The sequence below is a fragment of the Tursiops truncatus genome, chromosome 2 (genome assembly GCF_011762595.2).
Source record: "Tursiops truncatus isolate mTurTru1 chromosome 2, mTurTru1.mat.Y, whole genome shotgun sequence".
Lineage (NCBI taxonomy): Eukaryota > Metazoa > Chordata > Mammalia > Artiodactyla > Delphinidae > Tursiops > Tursiops truncatus.
In genome coordinates, this window is record NC_047035.1 from 171,160,169 (window position 1) to 171,183,307 (window position 23,139).

General features: G+C 43.4%; 1 protein-coding gene across 1 annotated transcript in view; it reads right to left on the reverse strand.

Moving 5' to 3' along the window:
- Nucleotides 1-23,139, reverse strand: part of CUBN (cubilin) — a 266,027-nt gene that overhangs the window by 119,497 nt on the left and 123,391 nt on the right. Inside the window, exons 32-36 of the mRNA XM_019933506.3 lie at nt 7,212-7,371; nt 4,854-4,967; nt 3,021-3,131; nt 1,503-1,631; nt 379-511 (exon numbers count right to left, since the gene is read on the reverse strand). Coding sequence (XP_019789065.2) covers nt 379-511; nt 1,503-1,631; nt 3,021-3,131; nt 4,854-4,967; nt 7,212-7,371 — 647 coding nt within the window. The remainder of the gene's footprint in view (nt 1-378; nt 512-1,502; nt 1,632-3,020; nt 3,132-4,853; nt 4,968-7,211; nt 7,372-23,139) is intronic.

The window sequence follows — 23,139 nt, forward strand, 5'->3', positions numbered from 1 at the left end:
TGGGGATTTCTCCTGGAAGAAAGAATGTTAGTGATGCTCTGAAAGAATCTAAATGTTCCTAATTTTTAAAAAAACGATAAAATTAATGTTCTCTGAAAATGAGAATTCCAAAAAGTAATGTACCAAGAGCTCAGGCATGTACTCTTGGTAATGTTAGGCAGGACTCTAAAACCACTGCAAGAGAATTTTAATGCTATTTATAACCTAAACTATGACTAAAACAGAGGAAATATGGAAACAGACTTCCTGAAGTTCCCACCACATTCTCTAACAGTTGTTTGGACAAATATGCTCTTAGTTGTCCATCCTATTAGTAACACTGCTTCCTTCCTGCAGATCCATTCTCCCTGAAACAATATACTATAAAAAAGGACTTACATAAAAGACAGCTGGAGCTGGTTGCCAGGGGAACTGACAATGTTCCAGACACATTCCACATTAGAGGGATAAATTTCTGGGTAGCCAGGGCTGTTGAAGATGCCTTCAGCCATGTGGAAGATGCCACCACAAGCTAGAAGAAAAGAGAAACAAAGTGAGTGGCAGATGAAATATTGAATACAAGACACCATAAGATAAAGGAGAAAGAACACTAGAACAGCTGTTAGCATCGTCAAAGGATATGCCATTTTCATTTCATAATAAAAAAAATCCATATCATATATAATAAGGAAAAGATTCTGAAAACTAAAAGCCACAGGGTATGGTGGATTAGAAGGAATCTCAGTAGTTTCTTTTCTAAAAGCCTTTTCTCCCTGTGAACTCTAACTTTATGTAATAAAAGACTCATTTTAATTCTGTAGTCCCTCGGTATTGCTGACCAGGATGACTTTCACCCCTGGCCTAGAACAGAAGGCAGTATTTCAGCTTTTCCTTCTCAGGAGAGCACAGAAACATGCACACATCTCCTTGGTGTTCTAAGGCTTTTAGCTGCTAATAACCAGGAAGCCAGCAGCACTCTCCTGGCTAAGAGCCCCAGCACTGGGTGCCCCTCTTTCCCCTCCTCCCCATAAGCCACCATCCATCCTGCATCAGTGACAACACCCAGCCCTGCCTGAGCGCAGCTGTGAGGCCAGGGAGACTAAAGAACAGCAGTTGTCCACCCATAAGAGATGCCATCAGACACTGTCCATCAGGGGCTCCCTTAACAAACGTATCATGAAGGAGAACAAGGAGACGCCGACAAGATAGTCTCCCAAGATCATTCCAACCAGTTCTCCCCACTTCCAGAGCTCATCCGTGTAGCGTCAGCCACAATTGCCAAGGTATGGGAACAACCTAAGTGTCTGTCGATGGACGAATGGATAAAGAAGATGTGGTATAGAGTTCACTACTGCTAGACTTTACAAGCGTGTTGACCTAATATGAAAGATAGTGAGGTTAGTCATAGAGGTGATCTAGGAAACTAGCTCCGAATGCTGAATGTAGAAGAATCCCAAATAATAAACCAAGGATTTTCTACACATTTCTCTTAACCTAGTAGCGCCATTTGCTAACATTCTTACCTGATGTTGATGCAGCATACGTGGCGTGGAAACCACCAAAATTCGCTATAGCATCCGAGACGAACCTCAGTGTCAGAGCATTGCTGAAGGAAGTGATGGGGTGGGGCATGGTGGGGCCACAGTATCGGCCTAAATAATGAAGACGGTGACAAGGAGAATGAATGATGACAAGTAAACACGTATTTTACTAGCATCACAAGAGACCAAAGCAAACAGAAGAAAACACTATTAGGAGAAACATTTAAATTAGGGTCAGTGTTGGGGATGATGCCTGATAATTCAGAATGAGCTATGAATGCAAGCATAGGGGAGGTGATTCATAAGCATGGTAAAGATTGTTAGGGGGAGGCAGAGTAATACAGATGACCGCCAAATGTAACGAATGCTAAACTCTCCCGTGCGGTAGGGACCTGCGCAAATACACGTGCTAATTCTTAAAAGCAACATATAAGAGCAGAGAAGCACGTGGATGTTGGAACCAAAACACCTGGATTCAACTCAACTCCCGGCTCTGCCACTTACCAGCTACGTGACCTGAGTCAAGTTACTTAAGTGCTCTGTGCCTCAGTTTCCCCACTTGAGAGAAGGGACCTTTGATAACAGTGAAATCCTGTATCATAAGGGTATGAGGATGAATTGAGTTACTGTTTATAAAGTTCTTAGGATAGCACTCAGCACAAGGTGTTATATAAGTGTCCATTAAATAATATAGCCTCAACCTCAGTTAAATGCTTACAGACAAGAATCTCAAGGAATACAATCGGAAGTCTGCAGAGAGCAGAGAGTATTCCTCAATTGCCTGTTATCATCTCAGGCACTGCTCTGGGCACTGGGAATAAAGCAATGGGCAAAACTAAGTCCCTTCTCTGATGAAGCTTGTCTTCTAGCGCAGGATGAGAACCTTGGATGACAAAGCTCAAATACTCCCAACTCAGGCACTGACACTGTCCCTAACTAAGGCCCTGACACTACTCCTAACTCAGGAGTGACTCATGGAGAATGTTTAAATAACCTGAGATTATTTTGCTTGAGAACATTTCAGAAACTATTTAGCAGCAATCCCTAATTTCTACTGGGATGTTTTACAAACAGAACTCTAGATTACCTATCTACTATCTATCTATCTATCTGTTCTTTTGTTTCCACTGAGGACAAAACCAAAAGAAACATGCTCAATTTGAGTACCAGCACTGTGGTCAAATGTTAATAAGAAATTTCTCAGAGAATGCTACTTAATGCTGGAATGCACTGCATTTCACTACTGTCTAAAGCAATCACAACTTTCAATTAAAAAAATACATATATAAACTATTCATGTCCTTGAATATGAACAAGCTGAGTTTCTTGAACACCATATTACATCCTGCTTTCTTAGCCTCTCGTTATCTTTACATGGCTTATGACGCTCTTCATAGTTATTGGAAACATTCTAACCTGGAATGACAGCATATACACACGTAAGCACAGAAACTGTAAAAAGCCAAGGCCACAGATGTGAGCGAGTGAGCGCGGCAGTACCTCGGAGGGGCGCATCATCACGACTGCCGTCCAAAATCTCTAAGAAGTCTCGAGTACACGTTGTGCTGCTTTCAAGTCCAAAGTGGCTAAAGGAGAGGGTGATATGATTGACTGAAAGGGAAAAAGAGAAGACTCTTTAATAACGTTCTGGCAAACAAAACATACAGGGAATGCTATTTCACCTCTGATCCTTTCTCCTGCTGTTTCTCCAGCAGGGGAGCCATGAATCTGGCAGATGTGCACAGGGGGACGGATGGGGGAGGGGGGTGAAGAGGAGAAGTATCAACCGCTCTGCTAAAAGCTTTCCTTTGAAGAGTAATTGAATCCATGCTTTCGAAAATGTCTGTAGATTCTGAAACGCTGGTACTGGGAAGAGAACCCTTGGAGAAGGGCCCTTGGGTGGGTTTATTTCACGGACGATGGGGAATGCATCCACTGTTGCTGTGTTCCTCGCAGAAGTATTTTTCTTAATAGAATAGTTTCCTTAAATTCTAATTCTTTACCTGCGCCTGTATAGAAGACATTTTCCTCTCCAGCACACGTATCCTAGCATTCTCGGTGTTACTTTAAGGCCAGAACCCGGGAAACGGAAGTTCATTCATTTATAAAGAGAGCTTTGAATTACTTGCAGAAAGGTATGTGCCTGGGTACATTTTCCTTTTGTTTTCTTCCAGGGTCCCAAATCTTCCGAATAGGATCTTTCCCTATTGCTGTCTTTATACCAGTGACCTCTTTCATCTAAATGCTTTAGAATGGTTTAGAAATTATCCTTAGGTGCCAGACTGTGGAACTCGAGGCAGGGGACTTCTTTACTCAAGGCTAAGTTCCTGGCTACTTTCTTTGCCTAAGGATTACATCACTGACCCCCAAATGACATGCAGGGCAATCAAGATACCCTTCTGTTAATGCTTAACATGCCTAGGAAAAATGTTAGAGAATATTTAAGCCAAACTCTTCTTTTTTCAGATGAGCTAATGGGGCCTCATCAGCGTAAGTGACTTTCCTATTACCACACAGGTCATTAATCAGAGAGCGGAGTAAAGAACTTAATGCCATTCCCACAGGACGTCTGAAATCATCCGTTTTTCCTGAAAACCTCAAGGAAGGGCAGGGCTCCTTTGGAACGGGATTCCTAACGGCCCTGCGATCACCCTCTTCGCGGTCATTCTGCTTGAGTCTTTAGGAAACTCTTCACTTTCTCTGTAAAATGTGGACAGTAATCCTTACTACCAGAGCAGAAAACAAGCTTCTAGGATTCTAAAAAGAACACAGTGTAAGCACGTATTCCATGTTTCTTAAGGCCTATGCTGGGATTTTTTTTTAAATACGTGCATCACAGGAGAGACCAGGTTTTGTAATTAACTTCCACCTTGGTTGAAGACCAATATGCTCATAGCACTGCATCTCCAAACTAGGAGTTATTAATTTTCCAGTCTACGGTTCTTATTGTTCATTTATTCACTCAGCAACTGCCTTGAGCATCTACTGCACTCAAGGCACAGGTGTCAAAAACTATTTATTTATCCACTATTTTTGCTTACCCCCAGTCTCACACGCCTGTCATTTCAACTAGGTTACAGCTTTTTGCTTTGTTTCGTTTCCTTTGCTAGGCCTTGAAATTTAAAAAATAATTAAATGAAGAATAAACAGTAAAAATTACTTCCTACCAGATTAGGAAACCCTTGTTCTTGTGCACATCAGGAAATGGGGCTCCCAAAAACAGGAGAGGAAGGCCATCAATTGTTACCACCGAGGAGATAAGAACATGAGTCATAGCTGGACTTTCCCACAGCCACCAAGCGTCCTGGATTCTTTTTTATTTTTGTTACTTACACGGAGGCCGGGCTTGAATTATCCAGCTGCAGTTCTGATTGTATGGATAGTTGGCAGGGAACAGGGGAGAGGATATCGTATCAACGGAATCGGTGAGGATGTAGCCGCCGCAGGCTGAGGGACACACAAGCGCACACATAATGTCACACACTTTTGATTTTTGCTGACTCTCCAACACAATTATTTGAAGAATGAAAGCATAAATGATGTTTCCTTATTTCTGAAAGGCATGTCAAGGAAGTTCTCTGCCAAGAAAGCTGCACATAAACCCTGAGAAAGTGGCAACATACTCTACATCTGTAACAGTATTCTTCAGTTACGGGGAGTGGGGAGTGGCAAAGAACAACAGAGTAAACGGCTACGAATTGCCTGAATCATTCAACAAAACGCTGGCATTGATTCACTTACTCTGCCCACTTGCAAATTACAGACATAGGGATAATCTCTTTTACGACTGACTTTTTTTTTTTTTTTTTTTTTGCGGTACGCGGGCCTCTCACTGTTGTGGCCCCTCCCGCTGCGGAGCACAGGCTCCAGATGCGCAGGCTCAGCGGCCATGGCTCACGGGCCCAGCCGCTCCGCGGCACGTGGGATCTTCCCGGACCGGGGCACGAACCCATGTCCCCTGCATCGGCAGGCGGACTCCCAACCACTGCGCCACCAGGGAAGCCCCACGACTGACTTCCTTTTTAGGAAAATAAATATTCAGTTGAAAGAGACTTCATAAGGGCGGCTGTGTGTCATCAGGGATGTGCAGAGCCCTGTGGGAGTAGAAGACGGGGGGGTGTACAAGGCATCTCATGGCGCAGACAGCGCTGAAGGAGGATTCGGGGGTGAGGGAGAGTGGCCCAGGGCAGCCCGAGCAAAGACAGAGGAGGGCACGGGCTGCACCACACACGCTTGGCCGAAGCATGGGGCGCGTGAGGAGGGTCGAGCGATGCTGGAAAAAGAGCAGGGCAGATTCTGTGCCTGTGTGGAGAAGCTTGGGCTCCACGCCCTGGTCGGTGTGGAGTCAGGACAGACAATGGAGCACTGAAGGTCAGAATCAGAACTCGCTACTGCACGTTGACTTTGGAGGAATATGGGAGAAGGGCAGGTGAGGCCGGGAGGCTACTATAGCAGCCCAGAGAAGACCTGCTGGGGACTTCTTTGCTATGAAGCAAAACGTAAGTGATTAATTAAATGAAAAGAAAGAGTGTTAAGAAGCTGTTCTTGGGCTTCCCTGGTGGCGTAGTGGTTGGGAGTCCGCCTGCCGATGCAGGGGATGCAGGTTCGTGCCCCGGTCCGGGAAGATCCCACATGCCGCGGAGCGGCTGGGCCCGTGAGCCATGGCCACTGACCCTGCGTGTCTGGAGCCTGTGCTCCGCAACGGGAGAGGCCACAAGAGTGAGAGGCCTGCATACCGAAAAAAAAAAAAAAAAAAAAAGAAGCTGTTCTTTCTTTGAAAGAACTTCGCAGTCTTCTTGCTCCAAAGCCTACAGTGCACCTTGGGCAGACCTCAACCCAGAAACTCTTCCTAGCCAGGGCTCTTTACTGCAGAATCCGGGCAAGCCAAGTCCAATGAAACAGATGAAATGACTAAATAGACCACACTTGTTTGAAATGACAAGGATCCTCCCAATAAAAATCAAAGGCGTATTAAGGGGACAACAACCCACCCAGCTCTGGGTTCCGTCTCTGACAGTGGAATAAAGGGTTAATCTCTAAAATTCCCAGATGAAAGGCAATGGGTGAAAAGGTCTAGTAGGAAGTGGTGCTTTAAGAAAAAAAAATGGGGAATTTCCTTGCGGTCCAGTGGTTAGGACTCAGCGCTTTCACTACTGTGGCCTGGGTTCCATGCAGGCCGCATAGTGCGGCCAAAAAAAAAAAAAGAAAAGAAAAGAGAAAAGAAGAAATCAATGGAAAACAATACTGATTCTTCAGGTGGAGGGCAACCACTATCTTGAGGGTTAGAACCTGACTTTATATTACAAGAAAGTCTTGTAATTTATAGTAGCGTATCTCTTAGCATAAAACTTTGGATAAATACTAGATAATATATCTGTGAATAAATGAACCTGGATAAACACTTCTTTAATAGTGTCTCTAATATTAAAGGCACTTTTAAGTGTTATTCTGAAAATGTGCTTGAGAGATACAGCGATCCCAAGGAAGTTCGCGTCACCTTAGTTGGACAAAGGAAAAGTTAAAAGTATCAACAGTTGGAATCATTGCAAACCACGGTTCCTTTGTTCTACTGAAATTGTCGCATGTTAAGTAGAAAGCTGGGACCGATTTCGGTCTCATTTTACTGCAGCACCAAGAGGGGCACTTAAGAACAGATGGTTTGTGCTTCCGGGAGACCCGCGCGGAACTTGCCTTGTCTGAAGTGAGCGCGGAACCCCCGGCTCTGTCTGGAAGGGCCAGACTGAAATCGCAGGAAGAGGCTGTTTCCTGAAGAGGTGAAGGGGTTCCTCAGCTGCTGTCTTCCACACACACCGGCAAGGCGAGGGGCTGCAGAGCTTAAACCATCAAATGCCTACAAAGAAACACAACAGGGAACACAGCGGTTCAGAACTTCAGATCTGCCTGTACAAGGCGCCTGTTCCGTGGAGTACCTGCACGTCGGTGACCTAGTAGAAAACACATTTGCTGGAATCCAGTGCTTCATTTTATTGTCTTGTCACTCGGGTCCATTGGAGTGTCTGAGTCTTTGGTCATTTCTAGGAAAACTAGGGATTTCAGTAGGAGTTTCTGTGCCCAAGAAACTCGCCATTAGATCCCTGGATGTCTTTATAAATGCCAGGCCTTTCCCTGCTTTCTAACTCTCCTGACTCCAGGGCAGTTACATCATGGGCCATGCTCACATGTGCTGACACAAGAATGAACATGGAGCAAATACATAAGAAATAATGAGGAGGAATCATTCATTTTCAGAAACCCAGCCTTTGCTGGAACTTTATGCTCTTCATGGGGTCATGGTCAAGAGGAAGAGAAATGGTAGAATTCTTTCAAATGACGTAGTGATGTGAGGCTGATTTAGAAAATTACCTCATTAGTTTAAAAAAGATATTGGGCTCTGTGCTGCCCAGTTCTGCACTGGGACTTAGCTGACCTTCCATATGTGCCAGTGGAACAGAGTTTACATTACAGACCCCCAAAATTGCTGTACTGGTGTGTGAAATTGAAGCTTGCGCATTTTCTTGGGATTCTGTGTGTCTGGTGTGAATCTTAGAATGCTCTTATGTGTAAACTGGGGGGAAATGAGTTCTTTGTCTCTGGATGATAATAATAATGACAGCAACCGTTCATTAAACGTTTACTATGAGCCAGGAACTGGATTCAGCCTTTCACATATACTCTCCAGTTTCCTCCTCCCCAGATTCCCTCCATTTTCAAGAAGAGGATAACGGATGCACAGAGAGCTCACTGATGTGACCAAGACACACAGTTCCTAAGAGGGAGCAGGACACGGTGAACCAGACAGCTAGGTTCTGGAGTCCAGAATTAAACCTTTCGTTTTGTCCAATGCAAGATTTCAATTAAGCAAGATAGATGCATCAGCTGGCCAACCGCCAGGGTGGGAGTAAAAGTATGAGGTTAAAATATGACTGTTTCATGCAACATAAATTGCTATTTACATTTCATAAGAAAGCCCTGGGAGGAAACAGAAAGTCGGGAACTTAATACAAGGAAGGTACACACAAGTGACTTTAGAATACCTAGTGATTACAATCAGCGTTCTCCTTAGCACGTAAGTGTGACTGGGAGGCTATTCTCAGTTTAATTTGTATGAGCACATGAGTCAAACATCAATAGGACCTTTAACTCTAATGAGGGGCGAAAACTTTTACGATGATGGATTTCACATAAATGCTCTGGAGCATCACTTCTTTTTTCTTTGTTTCCCTCAATGTCCTAATCTTTAAATCTATATATCCAATAAAACGTTAAAACTGATTTTCACTCAACATTTAAAGGTTGATTAAAAACTAAATGATATATTCTCAACCAATTCAAAATATAGTTTGCAATCTAGTGTGACTGCCTCTTCTGAATACCTTGAATAGGAGCCAAACCCACACACACGCCATCATTACACAACCTCTTATACTGCATTTACACTGCAACCTACTCGCAAGTATTACCACCATGGGTTTAATCCAAGACTTGTTTATCTCTGTACTTGGTTTTAAACTTTCCTAAGGTCATAGCTATAACAAGGTAGGATTTCAGTAATGTTATATTAATACTATCTTGCTTTAAAGACTACCCTCTTAGAACATCTGGGGTCCAGGGGTCTGGGGACTATGGCAACCGACCCTTGGTCAAGACTGCTTGTACAAGACCACTTGCTTCTCTCAAGGTGACTGGTTTGTTTGCTTAAAAGAGCATTTCTTAAACTTCAGTGGAACATGGGTTCTATGAGGTTTATAGACGTCCCCCAAAAAGCAACAAACAACACCCAACGATACACACACATGCAGAGGATTTTTACAAGTCCATGAACTCACAAAGCCAAGACTCCTCTAGTTTCCTTTCTCTCTCTCCAAATTCAGAGGGCTAGGGAGTAAGTAGATATTGTTCCTTCCCTTTCTAAGTTGTCTTTCTCTCTCTGAATGGTTGAAATCCTCTTAAGGCAAAATAAGGAAGGTAGAAAGTGAAGGCGAAAGTCATTCAGGAAGTCCCATGAATGAACCATTTCCCTGGAGGTTCTTTAAAAGAACACATCTTCTAGGAGGTCTACATGTTTCCAGCCCCTCCTACCCCCGAGATCCTGGAATCACAGGACTCTGGCTGAAATCCATACACCTGGGGCATTACTTCACAAGGAACAGATCCAAGATAGAAGGTTTCCAATGTCCCTAAATCAAAATTATATACCAATGTCACCCTACATTTGGTTAGCATGTTGTAATTTTACAAGCACCAGTGCAAACATCTCTAAAACTAGTCCTCAACAGCATGTGATGTTTTTCGTTTTTTTAGTGAAGAAAGTGAGACTTCACAAGTGTGCTAGCTACTATTGTCTCATCCAATGGGAGCTAGTGACCCACGATCATGGAGCTAGTGACCCACGATCACGGAGCTAGTGACCCACGATCATGGAGCTAGTGACCCACGATCACGGAGCTCCTGAGTAGCAGAACCAGGAACTTAATTCTTCTCTCTCCAAATTCTGTATTATATCATGTTACTTCTCTTTACAATGTGTATGATAGTTATTAAGTTATATGTTCCCAATTACCATTTTATGAAAGTGTAAGACCTCACGTTATCAAGGAGACAGCTGGGGTCTTCTTTTTTTTAACAGTTTGGAATAGCAGTCCTTTTATTTGAGAGTAATATCAAATCAATTTAAGCGTTCATTTATAAAATTATAAGGAATCCAACCTCCACTGAGTTATCAAGCTCCGAGCCCAATATGACTCTCTTTTGCCATAATCCCACATTGAAATGCTGATTTTACCAACAGGTCCTTGAAAAGATGCTCAAGACAATTAATCACCAGGAAAATGCAAATCATAACCAGAATGAGATATCATCCCACACCTGGCAGAATGAAGGCCATCATCAAAAAGACTGCAAAGAAGTGTTGGTGATACTGTGGAGAAAAGGGAACCCTGGTGCACTGTGGGTGGGAATGTAAATTGCTACAGCCACTATGGAGGTTCCTTAAAAAACTAAAAATAGAACTACCATATGACCCAGCAATCCCACTACTGGGCAGATACCCTGAGAAAACCATAATTAAAAAAGAGTCATGTACCACAGTGTTCATTGCAGCTCTATTTACAATAGGCAGGACATGGAAGCAACCTAAGTGTCCATCGACAGAAGAATGGATAAAGAAGATGTGGCATATATATACAATGGAATATTACTCGGTCACAAAAAAGAATGAAATCTTGCCATTTGTGACAACATGAACGGATCTAAAGGGTATGGTGCTAAGTAAAATAAGTCAGACAGAGAAAGACTACTACTATATGATCTCACTTACATGTGGAATCTAAAAAATAAAACAAATGAACAAATATAACAAAACAGAAACAGAGCTATGGATACAGAGAACAAACAGGTGGTTGTCAGAGGGGAGTGGGTGAGGGGAGGAGAGAAATAGGTGAAGGAGATTAAGAGGGACAGACTGCCAGTTACAAGATAAATGAGTCATGGGGGTGAAACATACAGTGTGAGGAACACAGTCAGTAATAATGTGGTATTTTTGCATGGTGAGGAAGGGGGTCAAAACGTACAAACCTCCCGTTACGAGATGACTAAGAACCAGGGATGTGACGTACAACATGATAAACAGAATCAACACTGCTGTATGTTATACAGGAAAGTTGTTAAGAAAGTTGTCAATCCCAAGAGCTCTCAGCACAAGGACAAATACTTTCCCTATTTCTTCTCTTTTGTGTCTATATCGGATGATGGGTGTTCACTAAACTTACTGGAGTCATCACTTCACGCTGTACGTAGGTCACATCATTATGCTGTACACCTCACCTTACACAGTGTTGTGTGTTAATTATATCTCAATAAACCTGGAAGAAAATAAACTTGATGTAAAATTTGCAAAAAAAAATTATAAGGAAAAAACTGCAGGGAAGAAAATAGGAGAAATCTTGTTGCTATTTTTTTAAATTCTAAAGTCATAAAAATTATCAGTATGCATTTCCTTTACTTCCATTTAGTTCCTAAGGCAGAGCTAGCAAATTATATTATTACTGGCTATACACATAACATATTCACATAGCTTATAGATATATAAGCCTTATGTAAGTCTACTGCCAAGAGTTTCCTGGGCCTGGGAATTGATTTTCTGATCTGTTGCTTAGGTGGTAAAAAGAGAAATATACAAAACAAACAAACAAACAAAAAAGAACTGCACATTGCGACTAACTCATTTCTAGATAACTCCAGTAAAATAAAATGTTGAAGTTGAATCCACAAAAGAAAAAGCAGCCGCCATCCGTGGGAGTTCCAACTACAGGGGCTCTAAAGACAGGCAGATGGAGTTAAGCAGTAATCTAATTTCTTCGCTAAAGTTAATCAGTGTCTTTACAAAGTATTCAGAGTCTGTCAGATTTCCAGATACCAGCACATACGTTAAAAATACCTGAACTTACCTCTATCATACAAAAATAGGAGACTTTTTAAAAGAACAGAACCAGGCACATAACAGACAATAAACGTCTGATGTACAAATGAGTAAGTAAATATCGTGTATAAAGAGCATATGACCCCTGAGAACAACGGACTAAGGTTGAGGAAAACCCAGAGTTAAGAAAGAAAGCTGCTTCTTGTCTCGTGGACTGGGCAGCACAAGCGCACAGCAGGCACGACGGCGGGGAAGAGGTTATTCACCGTGGGAAAGAGGTCAAGTGGAGCTGCTTCCGGACCCAGAGGGCAGTGGAGGAGGCTCCGATCAAGGTCAGGGGCCAGGCCACACACGCAGCAGCCAGGTGCCCTCTCACGGGCTGTGCCAGCCCCTCACCAGGACCACGAGAGGAGGAGGATGGCGGAAGGTGGGTGCAGGACACCGGACTGACCCCCAAGGCCCAGAGTATCCAGGACACATGACATTACGGTACCACCGGGGACCCTCTATATACCCTGAGCTGTAGCCAGAGGGTAGAACTGAGCCAAACATTTATGAACTTTAATACTTGATGCTTTATAATGTTAAGGAGATCTGAGTAAATATCAACCCCTTTTCAAAGCTGACATGTGTCAACTGCAGCACCAAGTGACGGGGAGGCAAACCATTCAAACGAGAGACCAGCACCCCTTCCGGATGATGTTTAGAGAGGCCAGTGGTCAGAGTCCAGGGACCGGCAATTTGAGAAAATAAAGGAGCCAAGCAAAGGGAACCTTTCGCCTTTCCATATACTTACTGATGATGGAAATATGTATTATATAACAACATGTATTCTTTAAAAGCAGGTGGCAGAATTCCTTTCAAAGAGAAAAAAACAGAAGGTGTTTATTTAGCAAAACACCCTCGCAGGCTCTCAGAGAACGACTGCCAGGGGAGAGATGCTACGTGACTTACTGTGGACGGGTCTCTCTCCTCTCTGTCCTTCAGCTGCCTAATCTGTAAAACTGGACTGACATGAGAATATCGTTCATACTGTTCGTCAGAATTAAATAAGTTAAAAGGCATAAAGGTATGTCGGGTCGTTTCTGGCACACAGTAAGTACTTAATAGATATTAGCCTCTGCTATTAAAGTGGGATGAAGAGATCACTAAATTGCTGTTTAAGAAATGGATAAAACATCGTAGGGAGGGAATGGGAAAGCTAGGGAGGCAAAGACAAAAAGAGGTCCAAAGGTGGGGGTTCATCCGGCACGACGGGAGCCTGAGTTGGAGACATAATCCATGAAAACTGTCCAGCTGGGGTGGTGGGGTGAGCACAGGGTGGCAACTTCTGACCTGGCCCCCAGTGCTTCACGCCCTGTGCAGCCTCTTCCCCGGAGGGTGGCATGGACCTAACGACCTGCTTCTGATAAACAGGACAAGGTCAGAGTGAGGGGTCTCACTGCCATGGCTCGGTTGGGACAGATGGACCCTTGCATCTTGCTGGCAGCCCCTCTTGTTGAAACTGTCCCCTGCGCCCTGGACTGCTCGCCCTGAGGAAGCAGCTGCTGTGCTGTGGGATGCTCTGCAGAGAGGCCGCGTGGCGAGGGGCTGAGGGAGGCCTCTAGCCACAGCCTGCAAAGAACCGAATCCTGCCAACGGCCACGTGGTAAGTCACACCAGGGTTCCTGACCCACAGAAACTAGAATTATTGTTGTTTTGAGCTATTACGTTTGGGGATACGTTTGTAGGCAGCAACAAATAACCAATCCAGGGGGTGTGAAATGAGGCACTGAGCAAGGAATGCACACTGGAGTTTTTAGGGCAAGGATGTCTAATATCACAATTTAGCTCACCTGCAATATTTAGGCAGTCTACCATATAATAGAGCCTCACGTGTGTAGTATTTTGGAGAAATAAAGCAGAGAGGTCTAAATCCTAACTTTTTCTTAAAAAGGGGTAGAGAGAAAGGGAACGGCCATAAGAAGCAAGAGACAGAGGCCTTGAAATGTAAACAGTGACAAGAAACGGACATCTGGGTGACCACTCCCCCCCGCCTCACTTCTCCACACAAGAGTCCCTGGAAATATTATGGGACGATGGGTTTCCCAGGCCTCTGAGTCTCCTTTCCCTCACCTGGAGCGACCCCCTGTGTCACCTTCCACTGAAGGGACCAAAAGTCATTCATGGAACTTAGTGACTTGGAAATTACTTGAGGTCTAAGGGGTGACTGGCTGTAGTGACGGGGCAGCCGGGGGGTGGGCTGAGTTGTGTACACAAAGGGAAGAAATGGAGAGAGAGCGGCATCTCCACTGTCCTTGGAACCGCTGGCCCTCCCCGAGGAGCTGCCGTGGTGACGGTGACCTGCCTGGCGTGAGATGCGCATTCAGCGAATGTGTTACCCTGATGGCGAACGCCCTTGTTTTCTTTCCTTATTTCTTCCTTAGTTCTTTGGAAAGTAAAGCTATCACAGCTTGTTCAAGAATTCATAAGATCGTTAATGCAGCAGGTTGAGTTGGGGATGACAAAGTATCCGGTCTAGTTCAGGAAGAACAGTGATTTCCTTAAAAATCTCTGTGTTCCTCTCCAATCATTTTCCCTACAACACCAAACCCGGCTTCACAGCACAGCTTCAAAAATGTCCAAAAAGTGGAGCCTAAGTGGATGTCAACACTCACACTCGTCTCAAACCACCCTGTTCATGGCCTCTCAGTGCTCAGCCTTCACTGACAGGCTACATACGGGATTCAGCCCATCTGACATGTTCCATCTGACCAACTAAGGCCCAGAGGAGAGCACAGTGACCTTAGGTTCAGAACACCTGGGAAGCACAGGGATCTCGTGATCAGAACACCTGGAAGCACTCTGAGAGTCAGAACACCTAGACTCCAGTCCTGGGTCCATCTGGAATACTTGTTTGTTCCTGCACTTCAGAAGCTTCTAGTTATGAGTTTCATCGTCTTAAAAATGGGGGTAGATAATATGAAGGTAAGTTTCTCCTGTTTCATGATAGGAATGCTCACGCACACATTTTTTAGTGGAATTTGGCAACACAGGAAATGTAAAAGTTAGCTCTTTCACTTCCGGGCGTCTACCCGAGACAAACTCTTGCATGACTGCATTCAGAAATGTGGACAAGAATGTTCCTTGCTGAGGGTTGCCATAGTACAACATCAGAAGCAACTGAAATGTGCACTAACAGTACGTGGGTACGTGACTCATGGGATGTTGATAGAGTGGAATCTTGTATGGTGGCAAAAAGAATGCATTCGATCTGAATGCACCACAGTGCAGAAAAACGTTCAAAACAGATTGTTGGATGAAAAGAGTGGATGGAAGAATATGTGTTATGTTGTATTATGTTCCTCAGATAAATAAATTGTACATAATAATTTATTTACTTGAACATAATACATTTACTTGATGTACATAATACAACATAACACATATTTGTAAAACACGCAAAATAACATCACATACTGTATACAGATGCACACATACCATGAAAAAGTACCAAAGTAGCCATGGGAATTGTAAACACAATTTCTCATAAATTGCTTTCCTCTGGGCCAGGGGCTGGGAATGGAACAGTGTGGGCTACACATGGGGCCTCAAAAGGAATGCATTTCTTTTGGGGGAAAAAAAACAAAACAAAGAACTTGAAGCAAATACGGCCAAATATTGAGATTTAGCAAGGAGGATGTTTTTGTTCATGCTATACTTTACATGCGTTGTGTAGCTGATACTTTTCTGTAGATTTAAAATATTTCATAATAGAGTTTTCAATTAGAAAAAGAGAATCTATATAAAGGAAATAATGGGAAATGTAGACTAAGATTTACATATAAATATGCTCTTCAGAGCATTATTATAATAAGAAAAGAATAGAAGTAACCTAAGTGATCAATGATAAGCTAGTGCTTAACTCAATTCTACGGTGTCCATGTAACTGATTATATGGCCAAAGAAACTCTTCTTAAGAAGAAGCATATTAAATAAGCTAAGTGAAAAAAGGCAGGATACAAAACTATACGCAGTTTTATATTAACTCTCTTCGTGTCTGTGTGTGTAAGTGTGCATGTGTGTGTTTCTGTAGGAAATGAGCCAAGATGTTAATAGTTTGTATTGCAATATTATGGATGCCATCAATTTCTTATTTTTTCTTTTCTGTATTTTAGAAACTTAGTATGAGGAGCATATAAAAATTTAAAATAACATATATATTTAAAGTGCTCAAGTGTTTAGCCAGACGGACATGTAAATGACCCCATACAGAGACAGGAAAATATGCTACTCATATAACTGTACTGCAGTACCTAAGCCAGGTGGCTATTCACGCCATTTAATCTAGCCTTCTGCTGCCTGACGGAATGTATCAAGGATATGGCTTCTGTTTTAAGATTTCCAAGACACGTGCTAGTTGGCTACTACGTACAACCGTAGTCCAGCTCTCTCTCCAAGCTCCAGGCTCAGCTTTCTGACTGCATTCCAGACACCATTGCTGGTATGTTCCATCAACCTTGGAAGTCAACGTCTCAAACTGAGATCATCGCCCCCTCCCCCTAATTCCTCCTGCACCTTCATTTCTTTTTTTTTTTTTTTTTTCCGGTACTCGGGCCTCTCACTGTTGTGGCCTCTCCCGTTGTGGAGCACAGGCTCCGGACCCGCAGGCTCAGCGGCCATGGCTCACGGGCCCAACCGCTCCGCGACATGTGGGATCTTCCCGGACCGGGGCACGAACCCGTGTCCCCTGCATCGGCAGGCGGACTCTCAACCACTGCGCCACCAGGGAAGCCCCAGCTTCATTTCTTGCCTCAGTAAATGCCAGAGTATGTACCCAATTGCCAAGCCTTTTTAGATCCCTCCCTTATCCCCCAGTGGAATGGATCCTTATGTTCTGTTAACTCTTCCTCCGACGTGTCTCTTGCACCCCTTGCCTCCACCTGCCCGGCAGTGTCTTGCTGTGGAACTTCATGCTGTCTTGCCTAGGTCACCAAAGGAGCCTAAAACTTCCCCTGCCTGAATCTGTGTCCCCCTTTAATTCAGTCTCCAAACAACTACCCCTGAGCAAGGAGCTTTCTAAAATGTAAAATCCAATACAAAAGGAAGGCGGAGTGTCCCGATCCATTTTAAAACTGTACTGAATAAAGACGAGCCATCACGGATGCCTTGCTCAGAACCAAGAAGAGTGGCTGATAGGGGTGCGGCGAGTAGCCCCTCCCCCAGGGTCAAAGCCCTGGTGATGGAGTGACTCATGGTCCCCTCGCTGAAACACTCATCACTCACAGGCCAAAGCACATGATGAAGGGGGAAAACGGATATTAGCTTCCTCAGTAATGTTTGTATTTTCATTTCTAGAAACTGGAATATATTCCCTCAGATCGTTGGAGAGTAGGAGGTGGGAAAATATTCCTACTGTCTTCTTCTTTTACTAAGTTTCATCTTGCTCAGGGAGAAAATAAACCAACTATATGTGTGGGTTAAAATGAGTATAAACTGGAGTAAGAAGAAAGCATTTCAATTCAAAAACAAAACACACAGCATGTTTTACATTCCCCAAAGTATGCCAATGCTTCACCTTAACTTCAGAGCTAAGCTTTCCATGCAAACAAATTATAAACGTATATGAACTTGCTTTTCTTTTCATTTTCTGCACTATCACTTTTTTCCTTCTTAACTCACTTGTGAATCTTCTAGAAGGTATCAAAATAAGCCACTTCTGAAGTGAAAAGAATTTAATGAGATGATATAGCGAAGAGTGTGTGAAAATTTTTATAATATATTATTTAAGATTAAAAAAAATACTTTAAGATAAAATAAGCCTGTTCACAAACTAATCATGATAGCAATGAACTAAGGATTATGGATCCAGGTCTGTGTACCTAAGGTTCACAATTTTCAAAAAGATAAGTTTAGACCTTTAACATAGTATAGTAGTAATAGAAACAGTAATAGTAGTAATAGAAACACCAGGAGCAGCAGCTAACACTTATCTGTACCAGACACTGTGATTAACGCTTTAAGCATATTTTTTAAAATTCCACCTTTCTTTCTTTTTTTTTTAACATCTTTATTGAAGTATAATTGCTTTACAATGGTGTGTTAGTTTCTGCCGTATAACAAAGTGAATCAGCTATACATATACATATATCCCCATATCCCCTCCCTCTTGCGTCTCCCTCCCACCCTCCCTATCCCACCCCTCTAGGTGGTCACAAAGCACCGAGCTGATCTCCCTGTGCTATGCGACTGCTTCCCACTAGCTATCTATTTTACATTTGGTAGTGTATATATGTCCACGCCACTCTCTCACTTCGTCCCAGCTTACCCTTCCCCCTCCCCGTGTCCTCAAGTCCATTCTCTAGTAGGTCTGCATCTTTATTCCTGTCCTGCCCCTAGGTTCTTCAGAACCATTTTCTTTTAAGATTCCATATATATGTGTTAGCATATGGTATTTGTTTTTCTCTTTCTGACTTACTTCACTCTGTATGACAGACTCTAGGTCCATCCACCTCACTACAAATAACTCAATTTCGTTTCCTTTTATGGCTGAGTAATATTCCATTGTATATATGTGCCACATCTTCTTTATCCATTCATCTGTCGATGGACACTTAGGTTGCTTCCATGTCCTGGCTATTGTAAATAGAGCTGCAATGAACATTGTGGTACATGTGTCTTTTTGAATTACGGTTTTCTCAGGGTATATGCCCAGTAGTGGGATTGCTGGGTTTTATGGTAGTTCTATTTTGAGTTTTCTAAGGAACCTCCATACTGTTCTCCATAGTGGCTGTTATCAATTTCCATTCCCACCAACAGTGCAAGAGGGTTCCCTTTTCTCCGCACCCTCTCCAGCATTTATTCTTTGTAGATTTTTTGATGATGGCCATTCCGACTGGTGTGAGGTGACACCTCACTGTGCTTTTGATTTACATTTCTCTAATGATTAGTGATGTTGAGCATCCTTTCATGTGTTTGTTGGCCACCTGTATATCTTCTTTGGAGAAATGTCTATTTAGGTTTTCTGCCCATTTTTGGATTGGGTTGTTTGTTTTTTTGTTATTGAGCTGCATGAGCTGCTTATAAATTTTGGAGATTAATCCTTTGTCAGTTGTTTCATTTGCAAATATTTTCTCCCATTCTGAGGGTTGTCTTTTCATCTCGTTTAGGGTTTCCTTTGCTGTGCAAAAGCTTTGAAGTTTCATTAGGTGTTTATTTTTGGTTTTACTTCCATTTCTCTAGGAGGTGGGTCAGAAAGGATCTTGCTGTGATTGATGTCATAGAGTGTTCTGCCTATGTTTTCCTCTAAGAGTTTGATAGTGTCTGGCCTTACATTTAGGTCTTTAAAAAAGTTCCATCTTTCTTACAATTCCTTTTTGCAGCTGGTAGAATTGAGGCGCAGAAGACATAAGTCACTGTTCACAGTCACACACTGGGTAGTGTGGAGCCAGCATGTGAACCCCATCCGTCTGGCCTCTGATCAATTATCATTAAAACAACCAAAAAGATAAAATCAAGTTTTCTTCACTGACAATAGAATACTGGGAGATCATGATTCCAGGAAGCTAGTGACATGTCCGTCGTCATCTGGAAAGAAAATCCGGGGAAACAGAGTGGAAGTCACCTCTCTCTTCTTCAGACTTGCAAGCAAGCATCCTCAGTGGCCTTTCAGAAAGTCTTATTTGGGGCCCTTGTGGATTTTGGAGTGGCTGGCACCTGTCATGCATTCCACCCCACTGTACACGCACGGGATTCCCAGCGTGCTAACTGAGCTGGCTGGAACAAAGCGGGCACAGTGCCCAGGACCAATCACTAAACCTAACACCCAAATCCCCGATTCCTAACTCGGCTCTAGTCTTGGATCCAGATATACGTCCACTCCTTGTCCTTTCCTGGTCTAACCACAGTCTCATTAGACCAGCATGGCGTCTTTGCTCACCTCACCCCTGGCCTTATTGGCTTTCAACCTGGTCTTTCCCCTTTACTTCATTTTTAATTCATTCTCGCAACACGTGTCTACTGCTTGGATTGCCTTGAAGTATATCGGGGTCAAGACATGTGGTGGGTAAGATCTCAGGGCAGAGAAGACATCATTCACGTCAGGCTGCCAAGTCCGTCTGGAGCATGAGAGTCCGTGAAATGCATTCACGTGTGGCAAACGGGAGGAGGGCAGCATAGCTGCTAATGGAGCCCCCGTGTTGGAACGGTAATTGCAGGCGGAGGAAATACTAAGTGATAGGGAGCGCACCCCACCAGGAAATTATCCAAGCTGTTAAAGTCATAAATTTAGGTAAGGAAGGAAAGGGAAGTACTGCTCATTAGAGCAGCTTTTCTTGGGGGTGGAGGGCGGAGGGTGGAGGACGCATCGGTTTCCTCCGTCAGTGATATTTTCCAGCAACGGGCCTCTGAAATTAAATCCCCAGTTCACAGCACACATCTCGTGTCGGGACTCTTGCCACTCCTGTTTCTTTGTTCTACAGGGTGGCACTCCAGTTCCAAATTTTACAGGAGACAAGAAACTCTCATAATTTGCAGTTGTTGCAAGCAGGGACCCAAAAATTACTGGAAACGTTGGTATGAAAAGAAATCCAAGAAGTTCATTTTATTTTCATGAATAAACATACATTTAAGGAGATTCTGAGCTGAAACAGAAACAAAGCTTGTGTCCGCAGATTACGGACAGCGGCTCCAATTCAATGATTCTTTGCTCTGGGGATGGAAAGTATCAGCGTGGCTTTTGGTAACTAACTTGGCACCGGAAGGCCAAATGGCTAAGGGGTTACCAAAAGCAAGCCACAAAATAAAACATTTAAAAGAGACTACCGGAGATCTTCCTCAAGTATCAAACAGAAGGTAAACTTTCTGTGGTGAGAAGTAAAGGAAAAAGGGAAGATATGAGAGGGAGAGAGAAAGAGAGGGAAAGAGACTGGTTTCTGTCATGGATCTATTTGTAAAACAGTACTTATTTAAAGAAGAACTGTTTAAGAATTGTTTCTTTGAAGTACTGACTTCTATTATTCCTGGGTCTATTTGCTCAGGTTTGGAAATGATCAATGTTTTAAAAGGAAACACATCATAGGTAGTGTCTTAAAAAAATAAAACGAAATACGGATACTGTGTTTTACGTTTGCCCTGTCCCACCCTGTGCCTTGCTGACAGTGTGAACAACGGGCACTGCAGCTTTGGCGTGGGGGGAATCTGGTTTTCTTCCGTTCAAATCCAACACTTTGCTTTCCTTCTCCTAGAGCAGCACGAAGAGCTTCAGAAAGAAGACCGTGACTCACGATGTGCCTGTTTTTTTTGTAGCAGGGCCTGTAGCCCTAGTGGATACTTTCTCCAGATGAGAGGCTGGACCAGGACTGTGGTCTGCTTCCTTTTATCTGTTTCTCACTGATTCTCACCAGGCAGACATTCCATTGTGCTGAGCAAAGAGGATGTGGAAATCAGAGGCCCGGGGTCTCTGGGGGCTAGTCGTGCCGCTGATCTGATTTCTCTCTTCCCCTCTCACACTGGGCTACAACCCCCATTTCTAGATCAATAAGAGCTCGCACAGCTATGTGAATTTAAGGCTCAGGAAAGAGCCTGTAATTAAGCAATTAGGCTGTCAGTTGGAGGTCACTTTAATACTAGGCCTTCGTGAAATGCAACCTAATGGAGCCGTTTTCATGCTGACCATACAAGTTCTGTGCAGCCCGTGGGTCCCGCTGCTGCCGTAGCAAGAAGCAGTCACAGTGTGTCCTTCAGGAGAGCCAGAGGTTAACAACGCCAGCCACTCACAGGGACTGAGCAAAAAGTGCACACGTATTACCAAATTAGCTGAAACCTGAGTGTAAATTGAGCTTTCTGATGAGTTCCAGATGATGCCATCACCACTTCAATAGCAGTCAGAAAAATCTAGTTTCTCTCTTTTTTTATTACAGCAGCATGAAATTCTAGAAAACATGCTTCTGCGATGTTATCTAAGTTCTCATGTGGCTCAAAATACTGAGATCGAATATCAATAATCATGCCAGGGAGTAAAGTCCACTCAACCCACTCCCCAATGAGCCGTGTGCAGTTTTCCACTGAAGGCTGGGATGGCTTTCCCTGGTATATGCACACATATCTTCCTAACGCTATTCCCTGCATCCTGTCCTACTCCTTACAAATAATTCTGAGAGATGGCTGGGTCTCTAATGGGACTCTGCAATCTAAACTGATAGAGGAGGTTTAAAACCCTGATGGCTGGTCCTATCCAAGCACAATTTACCTTGGTATTGAATAATACACTTGAGCTCTATTAAAAATCCCATGAACACAAACATTATCTGGCAGCAGCATTGGCAGCTGAATGTTCTTCTCTTTGCTACTGACTCTGTCTAAGTAGCAGGACCAAGAAATCAACTTGAATGTCTCCAAAATGAATGACTGGCTTTGTATGAACTTAAACTGCAGAGATCTTATGTAAGATACTAGATTTTCGGGGGCATTTCGCATCCAGTGTCCATCCAGCTATAAAGATAGATGGCTGGTGCCTCAACGCCTGCCTTCATGAACCCCTGGACAGCGAACTCTAAATTGGAGCCAAGCTCCCAGCCTCGCCAGTGCATTGCCTGCCTGTTTCTAAACCTCTGCAGACCTCCATCCCCATAACTGGGTCCACTTGGCAACCGTACACAGCAGATCTCCACCCCAACTTATGCGAACAGTCCTTTTTCACATTTCTTTATCTTTTAGTAAAGGTGAGTTACAAACTGTACAAACAAAAATGACTTAGCTTGTATATGACTTTTGCAACTTTCAATATAAAGACATTTGCAAATCAGAAAAGGAAACTTATGGTTGGCCATGGGTTCAAATTTCTCATTCTGAAAATATGAAATTTATAAAACCAATCTGGCCCTTCCTCAGGTCTCTGCCCTGATAACATGGCTTCATCATTTACTCCATTGATCTCTTACACTCAGCTGCTCTTCTGTCACCAGCACCCTGCTCTACTGGCATGCTTAAGCTTCTTCACCACTAAAACAAATAATGATAACAACTTTCCTTCGATCCTGACTTATCACAGGTTATGGCCCTTTATCCCTCTATACCATTCACTTTCATAATTCTGGGGAAAAGCTGAGAAGCTCCTGTATCTCTTAACCCATCGTGATCTGGAATCTTCCAGTACTACCCACACCAGTCCTGCTTCTTACAAGGTCATCAAAGACTGAATCTGGTGGCTTCACTTTAGCTTCA